A 20,658-nucleotide genomic window follows, 5' to 3' on the forward strand; every position below is an offset into this window, starting at 1 on the left:
AGACATTCCCCGAGCCCGTGGTTTCGGAGGAAGCAATTTTTGACAACGCGTCAGTTCTGGTGTTGAGGGACCTCGGTATTTGTACAATTTCAAACTCATGGAACATTGAAATCTCCTCTTGTACCTTCTCTAATTATTTGATCATCCTTGGCTCCTTAGCTTCGTAAATGCTGTTAATTTGTTCGACAATAAGCTATGAATCACTATGGACTTTTAGTCTGTCGGCATTCATTTCAGAGGCAAGGGCAAGGCCGTCAAGGAGCGCCTCATATTCTGACTCGTTATTGGAGGCCTTGAAATCGAGTCTCAAGTCGTATTCCACCATAAAACTGTCGGGACTGACCAAGAATAAACCGGCGTCATTCCCTCCCGCATTTGCCCACACATCCACGTAAACATCCCGGGGTATTGTTCAACTTGTTCTTCGATCGCTTCGGTCGCTGCGTCCTGCCCCCTGGAGTCTTCGGTCAATACTGTGCATTCAATAACGAAATCCACCAATACTCGTGACTTAATTGCCGGCTTGGGCCTGATCTGAATGTCGAATTCCCCCAACGAAATTGCTGAAATTTCACCAAAATTGTGGTAATTTTGGTGGAAATTTTAAAAATATGAAAAATTTTATCCTAAATTTACTTGATTTTGGATGAAATATCAAAATAGACCGAAATATTTCAATTTCGGTGGGGGCCAAAACCAACACAAAAACCAAAATTTAAAACCTTGCTTGTTTGTTGGATCGGATTCGGAGTGTTCTTCGGATCTACTTCATATGTCTCGATCACAATTTATTTCAAATCAGACTGTCCATTAGAGTGCCCTAGTAGGTCCTACTTACATTTTAAGCAATTAAAATTATCCGAGGACGGGCCTAGCGTGAGCCACAAAGGCAACAACACGACGGTAAAGGCCTAGGGTCAATGATTAGAGAAAGAGGAGTCGAGGGTGGCTCTAAAATTGAGAGGGATGAATGAAAAAAAATACTAAATATATGAATGAGTACGCTTAATTTTACTAAAATACCTTTAAAATAACACTTAAAGCTATTAAAAAAGTTAGAGGTTATTTTTTAAAGAGGAATGATAGAATGAAGGGCACCTTGCAAAAATCAGCTTCAAGGGCGCCCTTATCAGTTGATTTCTGCAAAGTCAATGCGGTTTCCACTTTTTAAGGAGCCATCCACTCTTCTCGGTGCCACACTTTGCAGATACTAACCAGTAGGGGTCCTTGTAGATGATTTTTGCAAGGGCGCCCTTGATTCTATCGTTTTTCTTTTTTTAAAAGAGTATAATAAAATCGGATCTAGGACTGTCCCACGGGCTTTTGTTAGCTGCCTAGATCGGGTCTTGAAATGTGTCCGTGGATCCTGATAAAGTATATTCCAGTCCATATCTTGTACATTAAAATTCGGATTCGGGTGGTCCATCGGACCGTCTAGGTACACTGGCAGTCTGGCACCCTGGAACGGACCCCAAGCGAAAGGATCTTCCCTATAATGTACTCGTTCGCTCTGCGCTTAGAAGAACGAAGGGTTCGAGCCCTAATGGCGTTTTTGAGGTTAGTCTTTCAATTTCTGTCAATTTCTGTTTAAATACCACAAAAACTTGCATAAAACCATATATTTGAAGCATCAAATCGACAAAACCATTGCATCTTACCTGCTAGGATTTCGAGAGTGTGAACAAACGGACGAGTTAGGGTTTTTTTAGGGTTTCAATCAAAATAAACAAAACTTTCACTATTTTCTGATTTTGTTCTTTGTAAACTGTCAAAATACCGGTTCTCTGTTTTGCCTTTTAAAATATCGCCTCTGGATTGAATCTTCTTCTCGTTCTGTGTTTGCTTGTGGTGATTAGGATGATATTTGATATTTTTTGAGTCTTGCAATTCGATTTTCTTTTCTGTTTTTGCTATGCTTCTATGAGTAGATGTTGTTAAGTATATAAATGAAGGATATTGTGATTAGACTGCTCTTTTATGTTTATTTTGAGTCTTGTAATTCGATTTTTCTTTTCTTTTTTGGGATTCTTCTATGAGTAAGATGTTGTTGAGTAGATAATTGAGGGATATTGTTATTAAGCTCCTCTTTTATGATTTTGAGTCTTGTAATTCGATTTTTCTTTTGTTTCTATGAATAGATGTTTATTGAATTCATAATTAAGGGATACTGTGATTAAGCTGCTCTCTGATGTTTATTTTGAGTCTCTTGTAATTCTATTTTTCTTTTATTTTCTTTTCTTTTTTTTTTCTTTTTGGGATGATTCTATGAGTAGATGTTATTGAATATATAATTGAGGGATATTATAGGCAAAGGTAATTGTATCTATGGATTCTAAACGTTTGGGAGGAGGAAATGGGCCCGTGCCCATACGCACAAGCGATAGGCTTCGGCGACGGACGAGCTTGTTTGGTCATGCATACCTGTATTATAGTCCGACTATAAGAAAGAAGAACAAGATCAAGAGGAGGACAGCGGCTTCTCAGATTGCCAAAATGTTGCGGCCCGGTGGGCACCGGTCAGTGCGTGCTCCAGGTTCAAATGTACGTGCTTCTATGTGGCCATGTTTATTTGTCTTGTAGTTTAGTTGATGATGATGATGATGCTAAGATAATACAATTTCTGTTATGAAGAAACTTCACTGTGCAAGCATTCTGCGAAAAACCGTTTAAAACATTTTTTTTTCAGTAGGGAAATGATATCAGCACAACCATATTTTTGATATTTTCGCTAACCCATATTGTCTTTTAGTATGTAAAGAGCTGTCATAAGATTATTACATTTCCCAAAAAGCTCTCATGAGCCAATTAAAGAATAAAAGACAGCTAGGTTTGTGTAAATATCAAAATATGGTTGTGCTGATAGTATTTCCCTTCTTATTATTGAAAGATTAAAACGTTACTTTGTATGTTTTACTTTTGAACTACAATGAATTTTGTATGGAAAGAGAGACTGCGGGGTGACTTCTAAAACAAGTACAAAGATCAATAATTCACAAAAAAAAGATACCTTAATGTAAATAAAATTGATGCCGTCTGTTTTCCACAAAATGATCCACCTTTGAATCACTTATTTGTAGACATGATTTAACAAAACCTGAATAGCGTTCCAGCTGCGTCGACTGTGACGGTAACCTGGAGTATCCCACTCCGTCTCGAGTATTGCCTTTAGTTAGACGACCGCGCTGGAAAAGATCACGAGTGTTGCCCAGCTTCGGAATAGAAAGTTGTTGATTGTAGAGCATTGCCCCTTGTTTTTAGATGCGGGGGAAACAATTGGTTCCATCTTCATCCATTGCAGAACTACTCGGGAGGTATGACATTGTATTCTTCGCATGTTCGGTATGTCTTGGGTCTTTCCAGCCTGGCTTAGTGATCTTGTAGAAAGTTGGATGGCAATTTATTGGTCTTAAGAAAGAAGGATTCTTTGGATAATGTCTCTCTTGGCAACTGTATGGGCAAATTTGGAAAGAGAAAAATAGTTGGATCTTCAAGGGACCTCAATCCATATACACGAAGGTATTGCATTTGATGCGCAGATGGGTGCAAGCTCGCTCGTGCTTTAGAGATGCCTCTAGCCATGCTCTGATACATTTATGGAGGGTCGTTTGAAAGATCTCGGAAAGGATTGACTGTACTTTTCCTAAGTAGACCTCGCTGAACCTCGGGAAGCCGAAACTAAACTTTGATAGATCAAGCCTAGGCAACCCAGGCCCAACCGGCATTGGAGGTATTCTTAGAGATGATCATGGTATCACTAAGTGGGCTTTTTCAAGGGTTATTGGCTTCAAGGATTCCAATGAGGCCGAGGTGATGGCTATTTTTACAAGGTATCGGGCTCATAGAAGGAAGAGATATTGATCATTTGATTGTGGAAGGAGACTCCAGGAATACGATTAGATGGCTGGATCATAGAAGCCTACATCCTTGGAGATTTGCTAATGCTTTTTAAGAAATTCGTGATAGGGTGAGTGGGCATGAGATCACTTTCTAGCATGTTAGGAGATCGGCCAATTGTGAGCCGATTTGGTTAGCCAGAGCAGGAGTTGAGAGGGCCCATTTAATGCACTCCCGTCTTGATCCATAGATGTTTTCAAATCTTTTATGGATCACATGTTGCAAAGTTGAGAGGAAAATTGTAGACAAATCTCAAGGGAATATTCAACAGGAGGAATGAGTTGTGGTGCATAGGTGTAGATAGGCGGAGCTGGAATTACACCATGCATGATACTCATTGTGCAGAATTGGAGGAAGGAAAATACTGACTTCATTGCGTATAAATCTAGAAATAGATCTCACCAAGAACTATCCCCTCTAATCTAGGGCTCACAATCTCCTTCTACCTGTGAAATAAAAGGGTTCTCAAGCATGCAAAACAAATTACAAATTCTCTTAATTTTGTCATCTTTTTTGTTGCTGTAAAACACCCATTGCCAAATGATCCCTCCCCAACCCTCTCATAGCACGAGACATCGCGACCCCTTTGTTCCTTGCTAGCTTGTAGGGACTCAGGAACGCTTGGTTAAGGGGTAATTTACCAATCCAAGTGTCTTCCCGAAAATTAATTCCATCCCCAACCCCCAACCCTAAACCTAATCCCTGGGTGAAAAAACTCACTAATATCACAAATGGACTTCCAAGTGCGCTTTTGTCGACATTCACTTTCAAGTCAGAGACCATCTCAACACGGCTTCTAATTTGCTGACCTGATTCGCGGATCCCTTATAAAATACAAGTGTGTCATCGACAAACTATAAACGGTTGATAGAGCCTTCCTCGTTCATTTCATCACCTTCAATAAGACCTTTCGCCTCCTTCGCCTCCGCCATTGTAAGTATTCTACTAAGCCCCTCTCCCACCACCATAAATACAAATCGGGACAACCTGTCCAAGGTTTTAGGTTTCAGTTCCGGTCTGCATTTTGGTCATGATGGAAATGGAAACATGTCAGTTTCGGATGAAAATTTTAGTGGAAATCCTTTAAAATTATAGAAACATATGCAAATGATAAACATTTAAGATGGAACTTCAGCAAGTGCTAGAACAAGCACAAATACACACTAGAAAACTATCAGATAAGCAAAAAAAGCCCATAATGATTTAACAAAATCGAACACCTAGTGACATGCATTGTCACTTGTCACGCATGCCTCTAATTCATTACGTACTATGTTTCACATGCAATTCATATAAATATTTATACATAATGCATACACCACAATTCATATGCAATTCATATAAATATAATTATGTAACATATACTAATATAGTATAGTAGTATACCACTAATAAACTTATGATTTTGGGTTCGCTGTACGTTTCGGTGGGGGATAGAAAAGGAAACATTTCGGTCATTTTGTGTTGGTTTCAGTGGAAATTTAAAAAACTATGATCCTATCCAAGAACACTAGATTTCTTAAAGAATGCTTCCAGGCATCCATTCGCAAGAACAAAGAAGACCAAAGCCGAGATGCACGCCTTCATGATATCATACAATACTTTGACACCTTGAAGAAGAGCAAGTGCCGTCCACCTTGTTGATGTCACATTTATTTGGTCATTTCATGATGGCAGATAATGCTTCTTAGTAAGGGTATATATGCTACCCATGTAATCTCTAGCTAGCTCAATTGAGGAGATTTTATATTTATTCATATCCATTCGAGTAGTCCTTAGACATCTCCATTGGGAGGCAACACCCGAAGCTGACTCTCTTGTGAAAGATAGTGTTCGTAAATTATCTGTTGTTAATGGGTCTCACCTCCTTTCCCCTACAGCCTATTTTGTAGCTCTCTCTCTCTCTCTATGTGTGTGTGTGTGCGCATCCAAACCATTCATTTGATAGGCCCTCACACTGATAGGGTGTGCCAAAAAAATCAGCTCCATTGGATGATCCCAACCTTTCAAACTGTGGAGGCAAAAATGGACAGATTTGTGAAGGTTTTTACACGTCCATTTTTGCCTCCACAAATCGTAGGGTTGGGATGATCCTATGGAGCTGATTTTTTGGGCACACCCTATCTATGTGAGGGCCCATCAAATGAATGGTTTGCATCACCGAAACAATGTGGGGCCCATTGTATTTTAAGGCGTCGGTGTAGCTAAGTTAGCTACACGTATGTGTGCATGCGTGCTGGTGTGCTCTTTTATAGGGGATTGATGAGGAAAGGATTGCTCATGAGAAATTTTGAGGTTGGTGTAATTTTAAGTTGCACTCTTGAACTTTTCAGTAAATTGTTGGGCATATGTCATTATCATGCATGTCATTCCAAGTATTTCTCATAACTAATAACGAGCTTGCTTTGGCCTATCCAGTTATGACTTGTGTACTTCATCTAGTTCTGATTATTCAGACACTTGCCATATAGACATATATGTTTTGGTGTGGTAGAATATTCTATAGGTCGATATATTTTCTGGTTGGGATTGGTTCTGTTTTCCGCATGCATAGAGAGAGGCTAACTCTATTATGGACCATTTGGGTTATTTCCGAATCAAGATGGCAGCTTTTAGTGGCTGGTCTCTGTTGTTGTTGCGCATGGCCTTTTGGTTTTCCCTTATAGCGTTTGTTCTACACTTTGGTCTTCTCCACCATTTTTTCGTATGGATAAAAAAGAAATCACGTCATTTGATGCTCAGAGATTGTCCATCCGCTATTGTAGTTCTCTGGACCATTTATTTTCTTCATGTTATTTCAGTTGCCATGGCGCTTGTACTGTCTTGTCATTACGTAACTGGTTGGATGGAAAATGTGAACTCCCAACATGCACCCAAAACTAATTTAGGTTTCTTTTTCTGCAATATATGAAGCATTTTAAGTCCTTAATAATTTTTCGTCTTTTTCATTGCAGTCTGTTTCCACAAACCTTCGGCGTTCTACCAGAAAGAGGAAAATTTCTATCAATCTGGAAGATTATGAAACAGAGAGTTCTGAAACAGAGGATGACGACCTAATGGTGAGATTTTATTTTCTATCAAGCATTGGGTATTTGTGGGGGTTAGTTATTGGCTTGGTTTAAGAAGCTAGAAGGTTGAAGGTTCTCACACTGTATTGTGATTTAACTGATTCTTAGAAAATAAAGGTTGTGGTTTTTATTGCAGAGACCCAGGTATCATTCTACAAATAAGATTGAAAATAATGCTAGTCAAGATGAGCTTTCATCCCCACCAAGGCGTAAAAAGATCCCTGATAATAAATCTCTTCCTCGCCGTGAAGGGTTACGGCCTCGACGATCTACAAAAGTGACGAGAGAAAAATCATATCAATATGATAATGACCAGGGTACTTCTAAAGAACAGGTTGGCCAAGACGATATAGAAAATGGAAATGACATTGAGGGGGATGAGGTTGAAGTTGAAGTTGAGGGTGAGGAGGGTGGGGATGAAGAAGAAGAAGACGGGGATGATGAAGATGGAGAAGAGGAACAGGATGGACGGAAGAGATATGATCTCCGTGATCGATCAGAGGTTCACAAATTCTATCCACCAAAAGAAGGAAAACAAAGGCAGCGATCTCCTCGTAGAGTACTACATCAAGGAATGGGTGTCAAAAGCAGCAGAGATGTAAGAAAAGGTGGTTCTCGAGTTCACAAGCGGCATCGCTTAACAAGAGAGGAAGATTCTGATGATTCTCTTCTTGTGGATGAGCTGGACCAAGGTCCGGGTATTCCCTCGACACGAGGTGGATATAGAAGTGGGGCACCATGGCTTTTCGGCGGATTAGACATGCATGGGACAGCAGCATGGGGATTGAATGTTGCGGCATCTGGTTGGGGTCAGCAAGGTGATGCTTTTGCCTCTCTGACCACAGGTATACAAACTGCTGGACCGAGTTCCAAGGGTGGGGCCGATATTCAACCATTACAGGTCGATGAAAGTGTAAGTTTTGATGACATAGGGGGACTATCAGAATATATAGATGCATTGAAAGAAATGGTATTTTTCCCTTTACTTTATCCAGATTTCTTTGCAAATTATCACATCACTCCTCCTAGAGGGGTCTTGTTGTGTGGTCCTCCTGGCACAGGAAAAACATTGATTGCTAGAGCATTAGCTTGTGCCGCATCAAAGGCTGGTCAGAAGGTCAGTTTTTATATGCGCAAGGGAGCCGACGTTCTTAGTAAGTGGGTCGGTGAGGCAGAAAGACAGCTAAAATTGCTTTTTGAAGAAGCACAAAGAAATCAACCATCCATTATTTTCTTTGATGAGATAGATGGCCTTGCTCCTGTTAGGTCTAGCAAGCAAGAACAGATTCACAATTCCATTGTGTCAACGTTACTTGCTTTAATGGATGGGCTTGATTCTCGTGGACAAGTAGTATTGATTGGAGCCACCAATAGGGTTGATGCCATTGATGGAGCTTTGCGACGTCCAGGTCGGTTTGATCGTGAATTTAATTTTCCTTTACCCGGTTGTGAAGCACGTGCCGAAATATTAGACATTCATACACGGAAGTGGAAGGAACCCCCTTCAAAAGAGCTAAGGATAGAGCTTGCGGCAAATTGTGTCGGATATTGTGGAGCCGATTTAAAAGCTCTGTGCACGGAAGCTGCCATACGAGCTTTCCGGGAAAAATATCCTCAAGTTTACACTAGTGATGACAAGTTTGTGATAGATGTTGATTCAGTTAAGGTTGAAAAATATCATTTCCTTGAAGCCATGTCTACAATTACTCCTGCCGCTCATAGAGGGTCTATCGTACACTCAAGGCCGTTGTCGTCAGTTGTTGCTCCATGTTTACAGAGACATCTAAAGAAAATCATGAACCGTATATCAGAAATCTTTCCTTTGCTTGCAGCTTCAGATCTGACCAAAATGCCCGTGTTTTCCTATGGTTCTGCGGTTCCCCTCGTGTATCGTCCTCGGCTTTTGCTATGTGGGGCTGATGGTGTTGGCCTGGTAATTATCTCAAAGCCTTTTTGTTATTGGAAAACTGATGCTCATAATCAAGGTTTTAAATGTCGGTTTCGGTGTTGGTTTCTGCCACAACCGAAATCGAAATTTTGGTGGAAATTTCGGTGTCGGTCAGCCGAAATCTGAAATTTCGGCGGAAATTCCATTTCGGCCGAAATTTAAAACCATGGTCATAATGAGAGCCACAATCTAAAAATTTTACTTACTGCTTTAGTTTAACAGGACCATGTGGGCCCTGCTGTTTTACATGAGCTGGAGAAATTCCCTGTTCATTCTCTTGGGCTTCCATCTCTGCTTTCTGATCTAAGTGCAAAAACACCAGAAGAGGCATTGGTACATATATTTGGTGAAGCGCGTAGGACCACTCCCTCTATACTTTATTTACCTCAATTCCAGCTTTGGTGGGAGACTGTGAGTAGATATTACATATTCTATTTATCTCCGATGCTAATTCAATCTTACATTGAACCGAGATGATTAATTTCTCTGATTTTTTCTTCCCAACTTTTGTGATTATAATGACAGGCTCATGAGCAGCTCAAGGCAGTCCTGTTGAGTCTTTTGGAGGAATTACCGTCGGACTTTCCTGTACTATTACTTGGAACATCCTCCGTGCCATTTGATGAACTAGATGAGGAGACTACTTCAGTATTTGCTTCCCGTAATGTGTACGCTTTAACATTTCTAGTTATATTTATACAATGGCACTTTTCGGATAATAGGTTTTGCACTCTGTTTGGTATTATACATTCCTATTTCATGATAATGACTTCTTTTGTAGTTTTATATGTACCTTGTTCCATATTTTGCTTGAAAGAAAGTTCTCTGGTGCTTCGAAAATTTACATATATGGAGCAAATCACTGGTAGTCAAATGACAGTGCTGTAAACTTTTCTGTTAGCCCTTTTGAACTAAGGATGATGCATTCACCATAAGTTGGAATTTTAATGTGTTTTGGAGATGATGCATTTCACCATAAATTGGAATTTTTACATGCTTTGGATGCATGCTGCAAGTTTTCATATCTGTTCTTCTTATATTCTTTAAAATTTAAGTGATGGTGTTGACAGTTTGGGTGTCATTATAATAGATAACTTCAAACATTTGAGATACTTCTCGAGATTCTTATCCTAGGCTGCTATCAAGATCTAAGCATATACGGAGAATATGCATATGCTGTCCATTGAACGTCTATTGTTAGCTTGAGTTGCAACAAATGGAAATAGCCAATTGAATCAAGCATGGGTTTTCCGAGTTCTTCCACCACTCCTCTGTAACATGCCCATTTAATCATCCTCACTGGTCAATGAGCTTCCTTGCTTCATGCTGCTCTCAACTTCTATCTTTCACTTTCCTTGATAGGATCAGTGAAGAGCATTTACTCTTCTCTATGGGCTTTTGTTAAACTTTTTTGCTTATATAAAGTATCCTTTTTTTTTTTGCTTTTCTATTCCCATCTTTTATCGGCGACTTCTCTGTATTGCTTTTAGTGAAGAGAACAAGTTTTCACTCCCAATAAAAAATGATTATATCAGAGAAGAGTCTGTGTGTGTGTGTGGGTGGGAAGCTGGGCACATCAGCCCGAAATCTCTTGGTAGTTACGGGTAATTGCTGCATACTACTGTGCCATGGGACTTAACCCTAAAATTTGGGTTTCTGTCGCTAGTTACTGCAACATTGTGTTGTCAAACTTCCAGGATGAAGTGAGTGACACGATGGGACTTAACCCTAAAATTTGGTTTTCTGTGGCTAGTTACTGCAGCATCGTGTTGTCAAACTTCCAGCTATGATTTGCGGACACGGACACGAGTGTTGCGTGTCGACACGGACACGGATTGTCGGACACTGCAAACCCCCAAACTTTAGAAATGGGGACACGGCTAAAATAGAAAGTATATTTAATCATGATTTTTGGATATTGATTTGTGTGTCCAGTTTCGATATGGATACAAGTTGTCTAAATGAGGTAAACACAATATTCAATAAAAAAACAGAATGCCACACATGACACGGTACAAAAACATGTCCACACACCCACATTAAGCCTAACACTTCCAGCAATACAAGTAAAAGTGTCCAAAGGAGTGTATACACATGTGGACATGCGTGTCGTGTCGGACACGGCAGGACACATTAGTTGGCAATAAATTCTAAGTGTCTGCCAAATCATAGAATTCCAGGATAAAGTGAGTGACACCATCTATAGACATCTTTAAGACATGGTAATCTGACAAAGATGTATCTTTACCAAAATACTACTTGTGTAAAGCAATAGATTAAGTGGGAAGTGCCACATCAAGCACATAAGTTTACTCTATTTTGATGGTCCAATTCAGTGCTTAGACCTGGGTTCTTGCAAGTACACAATCTTTTCTTAGGATGGATATTGGAAAATGATTTGGGAAGAATGTTCTTGTTGCTTAGACCCGGGTTCTTCCAAGTACACAATATTTTCTTAGGATGGATATTGGAAAATGATTTGAGGAGGGTGCATGAAGAGGAAGGCTGGTCCAGGATTGCCATTCCCTGTATGCCTTGCATTTGGGACAGACTTCTTGGGTCGTCTGGCCAACATGCAGGAAACGCAGGGAGTGGCAGTCCTAGCCCTGCTCAGGTGACTTGAGAACATGCTACCTAAAAGTTAGCCTTAATACTCTGGATCTTAGGACAGTATTTCAATTTCTAGGGTTGTCCACTGCTTGTATGTCGTACATAGCGGATTGTAAAATTTCAGGTTGTTAGAACATAGAAGTATAGAACTATGTGATCCTATGTGTTTATCCTTGTCTTTGGTTCGTGGTATTTTGTTCTCCGTAGTTTGGAAGGGCTTGCATGCCACATGTTACCACCTACATTAATCGACCCATCTCCATATTTTATCCAGTGAATCGCGTTTTGTGTTGCAGTATATCCATCCAGCCACCTCAGCCACAAGCACCTCTCGCAGCCTGGAAAGCTTGAATCCATGGCCACAATGGATCTGCTTTGATACCAACTTGATGCAAATGAAGAATCACGATCCTATCAAGAAATTATATTAGTGAAGGAAGACAACAACTTATGAAGTAATGGTACTAGGCCAAACTTCCCAAAACATCCAATTTTTCCAAGAATGAAAACTCACATAAACCTTTAAATGGCAACAAAAATACCTTTTATATCCGATTCAACTCAAATCTAACTCTAGTAATTATATTTGTAACTACCCTGAAATCCCTTCTCAATTCAGTATTAGTAAACTGGTCTTACCTTATAACCCAATCAATAATATGACCTTTCTAAATCCTATGAAGCCAAGAAGAGCAATGTCCAAATACAGCAAGTAAAAGAAGCACAAATCTCAATGTTCTTTTCTGTGTTAACTTACCAACTTCTCCAAAAGCTTAAGCTGTTGGAGAAGGGCAGTATTTAATCTTTTATATTTTAACACTTCCCCTCCCGTGTGGCCCACTTGGCAAACGCGTGGCACATGTGGTCACACCTTGGGCTGACCATTGCATGTGGATTTTTTTGACATCAGGGAGGTTTGAATTCGAGATCGTTGGCTCTGATACCATGTTAACTTACCGACTTCTCCAAAAGCTTAAGCTGTAAGCTTTTGGAGAAGGGCAATATTTAATCTTTTATACTTTAACACTCTGCATAAACCCCTCAATCTTGGATGTCATCAAGGGTCATTGCTGCATTAAGTTGGCTCATCGAGGTTTTTGACTATTTGATTTGATTACTAGGCCTTGAATGATTACTGATTATGTTGGCATAACTTGATTGGGGATTTGGAAATTCTAGATATAGTTAGTTGTACTTTATCTTATAGAAAATATTTTGTTCTGTTGATCTTAACAAAAAATAAACATGAAAGCGCCTGTATGCCATGTCATGCCCCAAGGCCTTGGCTCTTTCCTCAAAAGCCCTAAGAAATATCTCTTGAATGTGCATTATTGGCTCTTGCCTTCTAATTATGCATTCTTCCTATTTATGCATATAGTTACTCATTCCCGATACTTCACATTGAAATTTGTCAGGCTCGATTGTGATCCTTCTTATATTACGTTCTGTTAGGTACCAAGTGGAGAATCCAAGTAAGGAGGACAGACTCTTGTTTTTTGAGCATCTGGTTGAAGCTGTTTTCTCTATTCCATCTGAAGGGGTAACAAGCCAACCCAAAGAACCAATGACTCTTCCAGAACTCCCCAAGGCACCAAAACCCATGACCGGGCCAAAAGCTTCAGAATTGAAGGCCAAGGCAGAAGCGGAGCAGCATGCCCTTCGCCGGCTTCGAATGTGTCTTCGGGATGTTTGCAACCGGTTAGTCAGTCTTCCTACCCATATGCCTTCATGGATTCTCCACTATTCATTTTCATGAAGAAATAAGTTGCATTTACTTGTTCTCCCTATGTGCATCGCATTTCCAATATACTGTCACTTGGAGTGAGACCACCCATACTGTTTTCTGCGACAAAATTAATTTTTGCTCGTATATCGTCGGTCGTGTCATTTATTTTAATTTTCATGTTTATTATTTTTGAAAATCAACTATTGGGTCGGTTTTGAAATGACGTTGTCATGAGATCCTTCTGGAAAACAAATGTTTGTTAGTTGAAAAGTCATGTTTTCTGTTTATAAAAAAAGAAGTTATTGCATGCTTTTTTCGGACGGGAATGTTCACTCATACAAATAAGGTTGGTACCTTGAAATCACAATTTCACAGACCATTTCGAAAAAACGGCTGTACTTGAGAGTTTTCATGCATGGCAAATAAGTAAAGAAAGAATGCATATCAATCTGTATGGAGGATTTAGTTGTTTCACATATTCTATTATATTTTTCAGGATTCTGTATGATAAACGTTTCAGCGTGTTTCATTATCCAGTCATGGATGATGATGCACCCAATTATCGTTCAATTATTCAGAATCCCATGGACATTGCGACACTGTTGCAGCGTGTAGACTGCGGACAATATCTTACATGTTCAGCGTTTCTGCAAGACATTGATCTCATTGTAGGCAATGCAAAGGTATTCCTTTTCCTATGGCTAAAGAGTACATGTATTTCTTCTCTGGCAGTGATTCACTATTCTTTCTTTCCTTGTTTTTTTTTTTTTTGGTAACTTTGGCTTTGCAAAAAGGCATAAATAAATAATTTACCTTCATGTAAATTTTCTAAAGGATTCATTAGCTGACCCCATTTAGTTTGGGACAAAGGCTTAGTTGAGTTGATGTAGAATGGACTTAAATCAGGGCCATAGCATCAATGAAGACCCTCACCACTATGTTAAGAGCTACGTCGCATCAGTACGGATATGAGTGTCGGAATCCTACCCGGGTATCGAGTATTGGATTCGACAAACCTAAAAAAGAAGGACTCGTGGATTCACCAAAATATTTTAATCAACTTTCAAATTTTGTTTTTTACATAATAATGTGGTTATAACAGGAAATGTATTGAAAATTTTAATAGTTTAAGTAGATATAACATTTTATTTCCATTTAAGAAACTGATTAGTAGGATGGGTAAAACTCGAAACATGCGGTTATTGTGAAGTTTGTGGTATCTAGACGTGTCTCGAAGTATCCTAAAGTATTGGAATCCGAGACGTGTCAGACACGGATTCTTCACCCATGTAGAAGAATCCATGTAACATGGGTTAAGAGTAGTTTTCTGATGCTTCTCTTCTTGGTAATTTACAGGCTTATAATGGAGATGACTACAATGGTGCTAGAATCGTTAGCAGGGCTTACGAACTTCGAGATGCAGTATGCCTTTTCTTGTTTACTCTTGGTTGACTTTAAGAACTGTTCTTCTGTGTGGATTTATGTATCATCCATTTTTTTGTTTCTTGTGTTTTTCCTTTTCCTTTTTATTATTATTTATTTTTCATAAACTGTTTATTCCAGGTGCAAGGAATGCTGTCACAAATGGATCCTGCACTTGTAATGCTCGGTGACAAGATTGCTGCACAAGGGGGGCCCGTGCGTGTTCCTGACGAAATGGGCGGTTTGATTTCCCCTCCAATTCCCGTTGTTCAACTGGCAACTGTTACTAGAACGAGTGCCCGACTTCGTAATGTCCAGCCGGAGGTGAATTTGTGTCAAAGTTACGAAGCATTGAGGCGACCAAAGAAGACCCTCGACACAGAACAAGCAGGTATTTCTTTTTGTTTGATTATATTTTTACTTGCATTTGCTTTCGGTATATCAGTCAATGAATATATCTTTCCAATTTTCTTGTTTGCAAAACTACAAATCATGATTGGTGCACTTGATGATCCAAGTCAGATATCTCTCGAAAAAGTGATGTTTAAAGAAATAGTCGGGCCATTTGGAAATTGTTTCTTAAATGTATTTGAGTTTTAGACTAGCTTTTCAGATGGATCTTGTGGAAGCAGGTATCCCATGCAAAAGCAATGAACTGATCATCAACAACTAGTACTTGGTAATGTCAAAAGTACTTGATTCTTCGATCAAATTCAATGACTAGTATTTGGTAATCTCAAAAATACTTGATTCTTTGGCACGTTTTGCCACATGTTGCTGTTGCCTATATCTTAACTTCCATATTGTCTGAAATAACAGAATTGAATAAAAAAAAATGTGAAGAAGAGCCAGGGTAAGATAATCAACAATCCGTAGGGTTAGTAATGAATGATTTTCTTAAAAAATGAGGAAGTTTGTCATTCATGTACAAGAGTGAAATAAAAAAGAAATTAAGTGGAGTTGGTAAATAGAACGGAACACTTGGACTTTAATAAGTAAAAATGCTTTCATGGATGGGGTGTGACTAAAGGCCTCTTGATTTCATGGTTGTTGTTCTGCTTGGAGTTCTGGAAAGTAGGTGGCAATGAGAGCAATACTGAGATATGGAAACCGCTGATTGAGCTGATTGTCAAACATAAGCATGGTTTTAAATTTCCACCAAAACCGACACGAAACACTCGAAATGTTTCCATTTCCATCCCCACCGAAACGATACCGAAACCAAAATGCATACCGAAACCAAAACCATACGTGCATTAGTGGTATACTATATCAATACATTTTTACATAATTATATGTCATGCATGTCACTAGGTATTTGATGTTATTAAACCATTTTGGATGGTTGTCTTGCTTATATAATGGTTTCCACGTATGCATCTGTGCTTACTCTAATATTTCCTGAAGTTCCATCTTAAAATTCTATCATTAGTATATGTTTCCATACTCATGATTTTACAGTATTTCCACTGAAATTTCCAATCGAACCGAAATGTTTCTGTGTCTGTTGCGACTGACACCGAAATCAAAACTGAAATTTAAACCCTCTGACATAAGTTTGGTGGCAGTTAGTCTGCAACCCAGGCCTAACATGCACATGCGGTCTGATTAGTAGCAATGGGGGAGTGTTTGAAGTGGCACTTTTGGGTCATGCTGGGTTTGGCCATCCCAATGAAGATGAGGTGTGGCTCTTTTACAATGATTAAATTCTTATATCAGGACTCTTATGTTGGAATTGGACTTGTAAAATCTTATCTGGTGGGCGGGCAACAATGACCTGTTTCCGTGCATAGTAGTGCGTTAATTGATATTTGATACTTTTATTTGCCTTTTGATATTTCCGTTCTCCATGTCCCTCGAGAGGCCATATCATACTACTATGCTAAGGAGGGATGTTGAGAACATTTTCATTCTGAATTTTTTGGATAGATGAATAACTTCGTTACCAGAAATGATAGTAAAAAAGAGCTACAACAAGATGTAGAAAATAGACTATCATGAGATTTTAGTACGGGAGTCACACCCTACATAAAAACTGTGCAAGTATAGTGGCAAGCTTTATTTTCCCTAGCACCTTGGTAATGGAAACTTGAGCTTCATTTTGATATAGGATCCAGTGGCTCATGTGATTACTCTCTCATGGTTAATTGGTAATCATCGTATTTTCTATCAAATGTAAAAATGATTAGTAGTATATAAGTACAAGAGAGATTACTATTGCCAAGGTATATCGTCGATGGCTGATGTTATAGTTCTCCATTGTGGATTACACACTTTCATTAGTAACTTCGAGGGAAGGGTCGAAAGACCAAAACTGAAGGAGGCTCGGTTAATGTTATTTTTTGGGTGCGTGCATATTAGTGTGGGACCTTGGAGATTGGCAAGGTTTATGACGAGATAGGTGATGTGTTTAGAGGGTGGGCTTTTTTTTCTCATATCCCTAGGACTGCTAGGAGCTGTCTGGTGGATTAGTTAAGGCTGGTTTGGCAAGACCTTTGTATGTTCCTTTGTATTTTTTTTGTTTTCTTTAATAAAATTTCTGTTGTCTTCGCCAAAATAGAAAACAACAACCACATTGGGAACCACCACCTCATGAATGGATTAAACTAAACTTTGATGGTAGCTCAAGAGGGAAACTGGCGCTAGTCGGAGTGGGGGTGTGTTTCATGATCATCATGGCTTTGTTCTTTCAAACTCAGACCCCTCTTGGCAATGAGACTTAAAACGATACCGAGGGGTGTGCTCTACTATGTGTACTTCAGATATGTGCATCTTCAATGAGTGGGAAATTATTGATAGAAGGTGATTCCTCGAAACATTATTTCATGGGCACAAAGAAATTCATATGAACCTTGCAAATTTGCAGCATTATCACGAGTTGTGTAGTAGGATATCATTTTTTTGGCACAAACCAAGATCGAAAATGAGATAGCAGATACACTTGCAAAAGAACGAGTGGAAAGAGAAGCATCAAATATGGGAGATGTAGTTCCCACTAGATTTAGATGGCCTTTATGTTGTTGATTGGGACAACTCGTTCCTCTTTTTTTATTGCTTTTTGGGGGAATAAAATCACTAGTATCACTCCAAAAAAAGGATTGTTTTGAGGAGATGCATGATCAGAAGGACATGCTTCTGGTATTCCAGTTGCGGTGGCACTGCAAGAGATGGTTCAAAATGAAGAAGACTCATAATTACATGCGACAACGTGTATCATTTGGGATGGTAAGTAGTCACCGCATTAAATAGGTACTGGTACTGATTATCCATAGTTCCAAATTCCCGTAAGGGTCCGTTTGGATACCCCTTGGATTTGGATTTGGAGGTGTATTTGGATTTTTAAATCCAAATCCATTGTTTGGCAACCTTTCATGATGTCTGGATTTGGATTTGTGGGAAATCCACAAGAATTCGTAGTTCCAAGTCGAGCTCCTCCAAGTCAACATAACTCTAGCTCCTAGCGCCTCCAAGTTGACAAAAACCCTAGCTTCCTCTCGCCCTTTGTCTTCTTCATCCACAAAACCCTCGCTCCTCTGTCTCTGTATCTCTTTCCGGAAGAAGAAGAAGAAGAAGAAACCCTAGTAGGTTCAATCTCTCTCTCTCTCTCTCTTCGGAAGAAACCTTAACAGGTTTTTTTTTTTCTCTTTCTTTCATGCTTCTGATTTCTCTTTCATGCTTCACAAGATCATCCAAACAAAGAATTTACAAAATTGAAAATTTGGAAATTTTGGATTTCAAATTCAAAGATTTTTTAAATTTGTAATCCAAACCCAAATCCGAAATTAAGGGGTATCCAAATGGGCTTAATGATACGGGAAGAGTTGCTTGAGGTGGTTGAGCATTGCAAAGATTTCCTTTTAGGAAGAGTTAGTCCAAAAGGCCAGGTGAAGAAATTTAACGAACTATATAACGTCAAAGGATATCCTCTTTTATGTATGTATGTACAGTTTCTTCTTGTCCCCCCCCTGGAAAGTATGCATTTTACATGTCACTCCATGCATCTACATTTGTATACCTATGATACTCGAATACACAGAGATATGGGAATGGAGATGCAGCTCAGCTTTTCCAAAGTGTAGGACATAGTGATGACCCATTTATACTAATAGCATGAGATAAGGCACAAGTCATTTTAAAATAAGGTACCATAAAATTTAATGAAGTTTAACTTAGAAGATTGAATTAAGGGATTTGCTAGGGACCATCACGGGAGGCATTTCGCGGAACGGCTGTTGCATGAGAGTGCAGCCACATAGGCTCAGATTTTGTCTTATTCATCTATTCATCTGAGGTGGCTGCACTCTCATGCAACAGCCATTCCGCGAAATGCCTTATGCGATGTTGCCTAGCAAATCCCTTGAGGTTGAATAATAATAAAATTAAAATGAGAACTATTAGACTTACGTACTCAAAATTATAATTGCAAATATGCCTCCTCAGCAATCGAAAAAGCATAATAGTTAATTCATAGAGAGACATTTTTTAAACATTAAACTTGAATGAACCAACAAAAATATTCATGGAGTACCCACTACGAATATCAGTATCTTATTGTGTTGGACACGACACATTGGACCAAGTATCCAGGCATTTTGTATGCATACTTTGGACCAACAAAAGATTTGCCATTTTTTTTGAACCATCAGATTGGTTGTTGTAATTTTCCTTTGTCAAAAAAGATTCCTCTCCATGATCAATACGCTAATTATTCGGGTTCTTAATTTCCAAATTTCATCAAGAAAGAATTCCATCCTGTTTCAATTTTTAGTGATATTTGAATATATAGGCACCAATCCAAGATTCCTCTCTATGATCAATAAGCTATTGATTCAGGTTCTTAATTTCCAAATTTCATCAAAAAAGAATCTCATTCTCTTTCAATTTCCAATGATATTTGAATAAAAAAAGAATCCCATTCTCTTTCAATTTCCAATGATATTTGAATATACAGGCACCAATTTCACATCAGCTTCAGATGACAAGCTACTGCCTGCGGAAGCAGAGCCATCAAAGACGGAGTCTTCTCACCCTCCACTTGCCCATGAGTCGGTGAACAATAACACCTCAAAAAGGCTGGAGAATTCCCCAATGGCCAATGATGGAATCCATGATGATACAGTGATGGGAGATGGAGAAATTTCAGACCAGGTTGAGACTGTGAAGCAGCGTCTGATGGAGCGTACAGAAGGCTACAATGTGCCACAGCTGGAGAGACTCTGCACGCGTATAATGAAAGAGATCATTGCCTTAGAAGGGAAAGATCATAAAGCTGCAATTTTAAGGTTTTTATTGAGGTTTATAGAGGATGAGGGGAATTTCTGATCCCCCACCCCTTCTTTTTTCACCTAATTATTTTATTTTTCTCTGCTTTTTTTTTCTTCTTCATTTTACTCGGCACGTTTTTTTTCCTTTTTAGGCTTTTTATTTATTTTTTATTTTTTGCATTTTTAGGTTCCGGAGTTTTATTTCTTCCGAATTTTCTTCTTGAGCTCTAACATGTCATTTGATTTGTTAGTAGTGGTATACCCATATTCTCTACTGTTTAAATTGTTTCTAGTTTTAGCAGTTATTGACAATAAGTGAAGCCAATGTGTGAATTGTTGATGATTTTAGCGGATATTTATTTACACCGATACTTCGATAGTAAACAAAGGGTGGAAATATCATTTTCCATCTTACAATTGGAAGAATGTAACTCCATTGTTGAATGAGAACCATTAGTCTCTCTCTGAGTCTTGGATAATTGCAACTACCTTCAGGACCTAGCCTATCTTGGTCGATGAAAAGGGCTATTTGGAAAGAACCAAAATGACCAATTACAAAAGGGAAATGATATCAACACTCCAATGTTTTGATATCACGCTTTAGTAGCTTGTCTTTTAGTATTTAAAAGGCTGTCAACAGGTTATTACAGTTTTCAAAAAGCTCTCATAAGCCCATTAAAGACTAAAAGACAAGCAAGCAGAGCGTGGATATCAAAACATTGAAGT

The 20,658-nt window shown here is 38.9% G+C and overlaps 1 protein-coding gene across 2 annotated transcripts; it reads left to right on the forward strand.

The window, feature by feature from the left end:
- Positions 1–1,315: 1,315 nt before the first annotated feature.
- On the forward strand, positions 1,316–20,393 carry LOC143847170 (ATPase family AAA domain-containing protein At1g05910-like). Of its 2 annotated transcripts, XM_077355895.1 has the most exons (11): positions 1,316–1,557; positions 2,308–2,541; positions 6,849–6,953; positions 7,099–8,895; positions 9,133–9,321; positions 9,436–9,578; positions 12,973–13,218; positions 13,743–13,929; positions 14,603–14,668; positions 14,810–15,059; positions 19,620–20,393. In XM_077355895.1, the coding sequence occupies exons 2-11, from the start codon at positions 2,326–2,328 to the stop codon at positions 19,988–19,990; spliced, it is 3,570 nt and encodes a 1,189-aa protein (XP_077212010.1). In that variant the 5' UTR covers positions 1,316–1,557; positions 2,308–2,325; the 3' UTR covers positions 19,991–20,393. The 2 variants fall into 2 exon arrangements, with proteins under 2 accessions (XP_077212010.1, XP_077212012.1); XM_077355897.1 differs by lacking the exon at positions 2,308–2,541 and having other exon boundaries at positions 1,317–1,557.
- Positions 20,394–20,658: the final 265 nt, after the last annotated feature.

This window comes from Tasmannia lanceolata, unplaced genomic scaffold (genome assembly GCF_043159265.1).
Source record: "Tasmannia lanceolata isolate RefF3 unplaced genomic scaffold, GAP_Taslan_0.1 ptg000015l, whole genome shotgun sequence".
NCBI lineage: Eukaryota > Viridiplantae > Streptophyta > Magnoliopsida > Canellales > Winteraceae > Tasmannia > Tasmannia lanceolata.

Excerpts from the sequence above, each read along its gene's own strand:
- LOC143847170 (XM_077355895.1), top strand. The coding sequence starts at position 2,326 with ATGGATTCTAAACGTTTGGGAGGAGGAAATGGGCCCGTGCCCATACGC. Across the intron at positions 2,542-6,848 it reads TGCGTGCTCCAGGTTCAAAT|TCTGTTTCCACAAACCTTCG; the intron begins GTACGTGCTTCT and ends TTTTCATTGCAG. Across the intron at positions 13,219-13,742 it reads CTTCGGGATGTTTGCAACCG|GATTCTGTATGATAAACGTT; the intron begins GTTAGTCAGTCT and ends TATATTTTTCAG.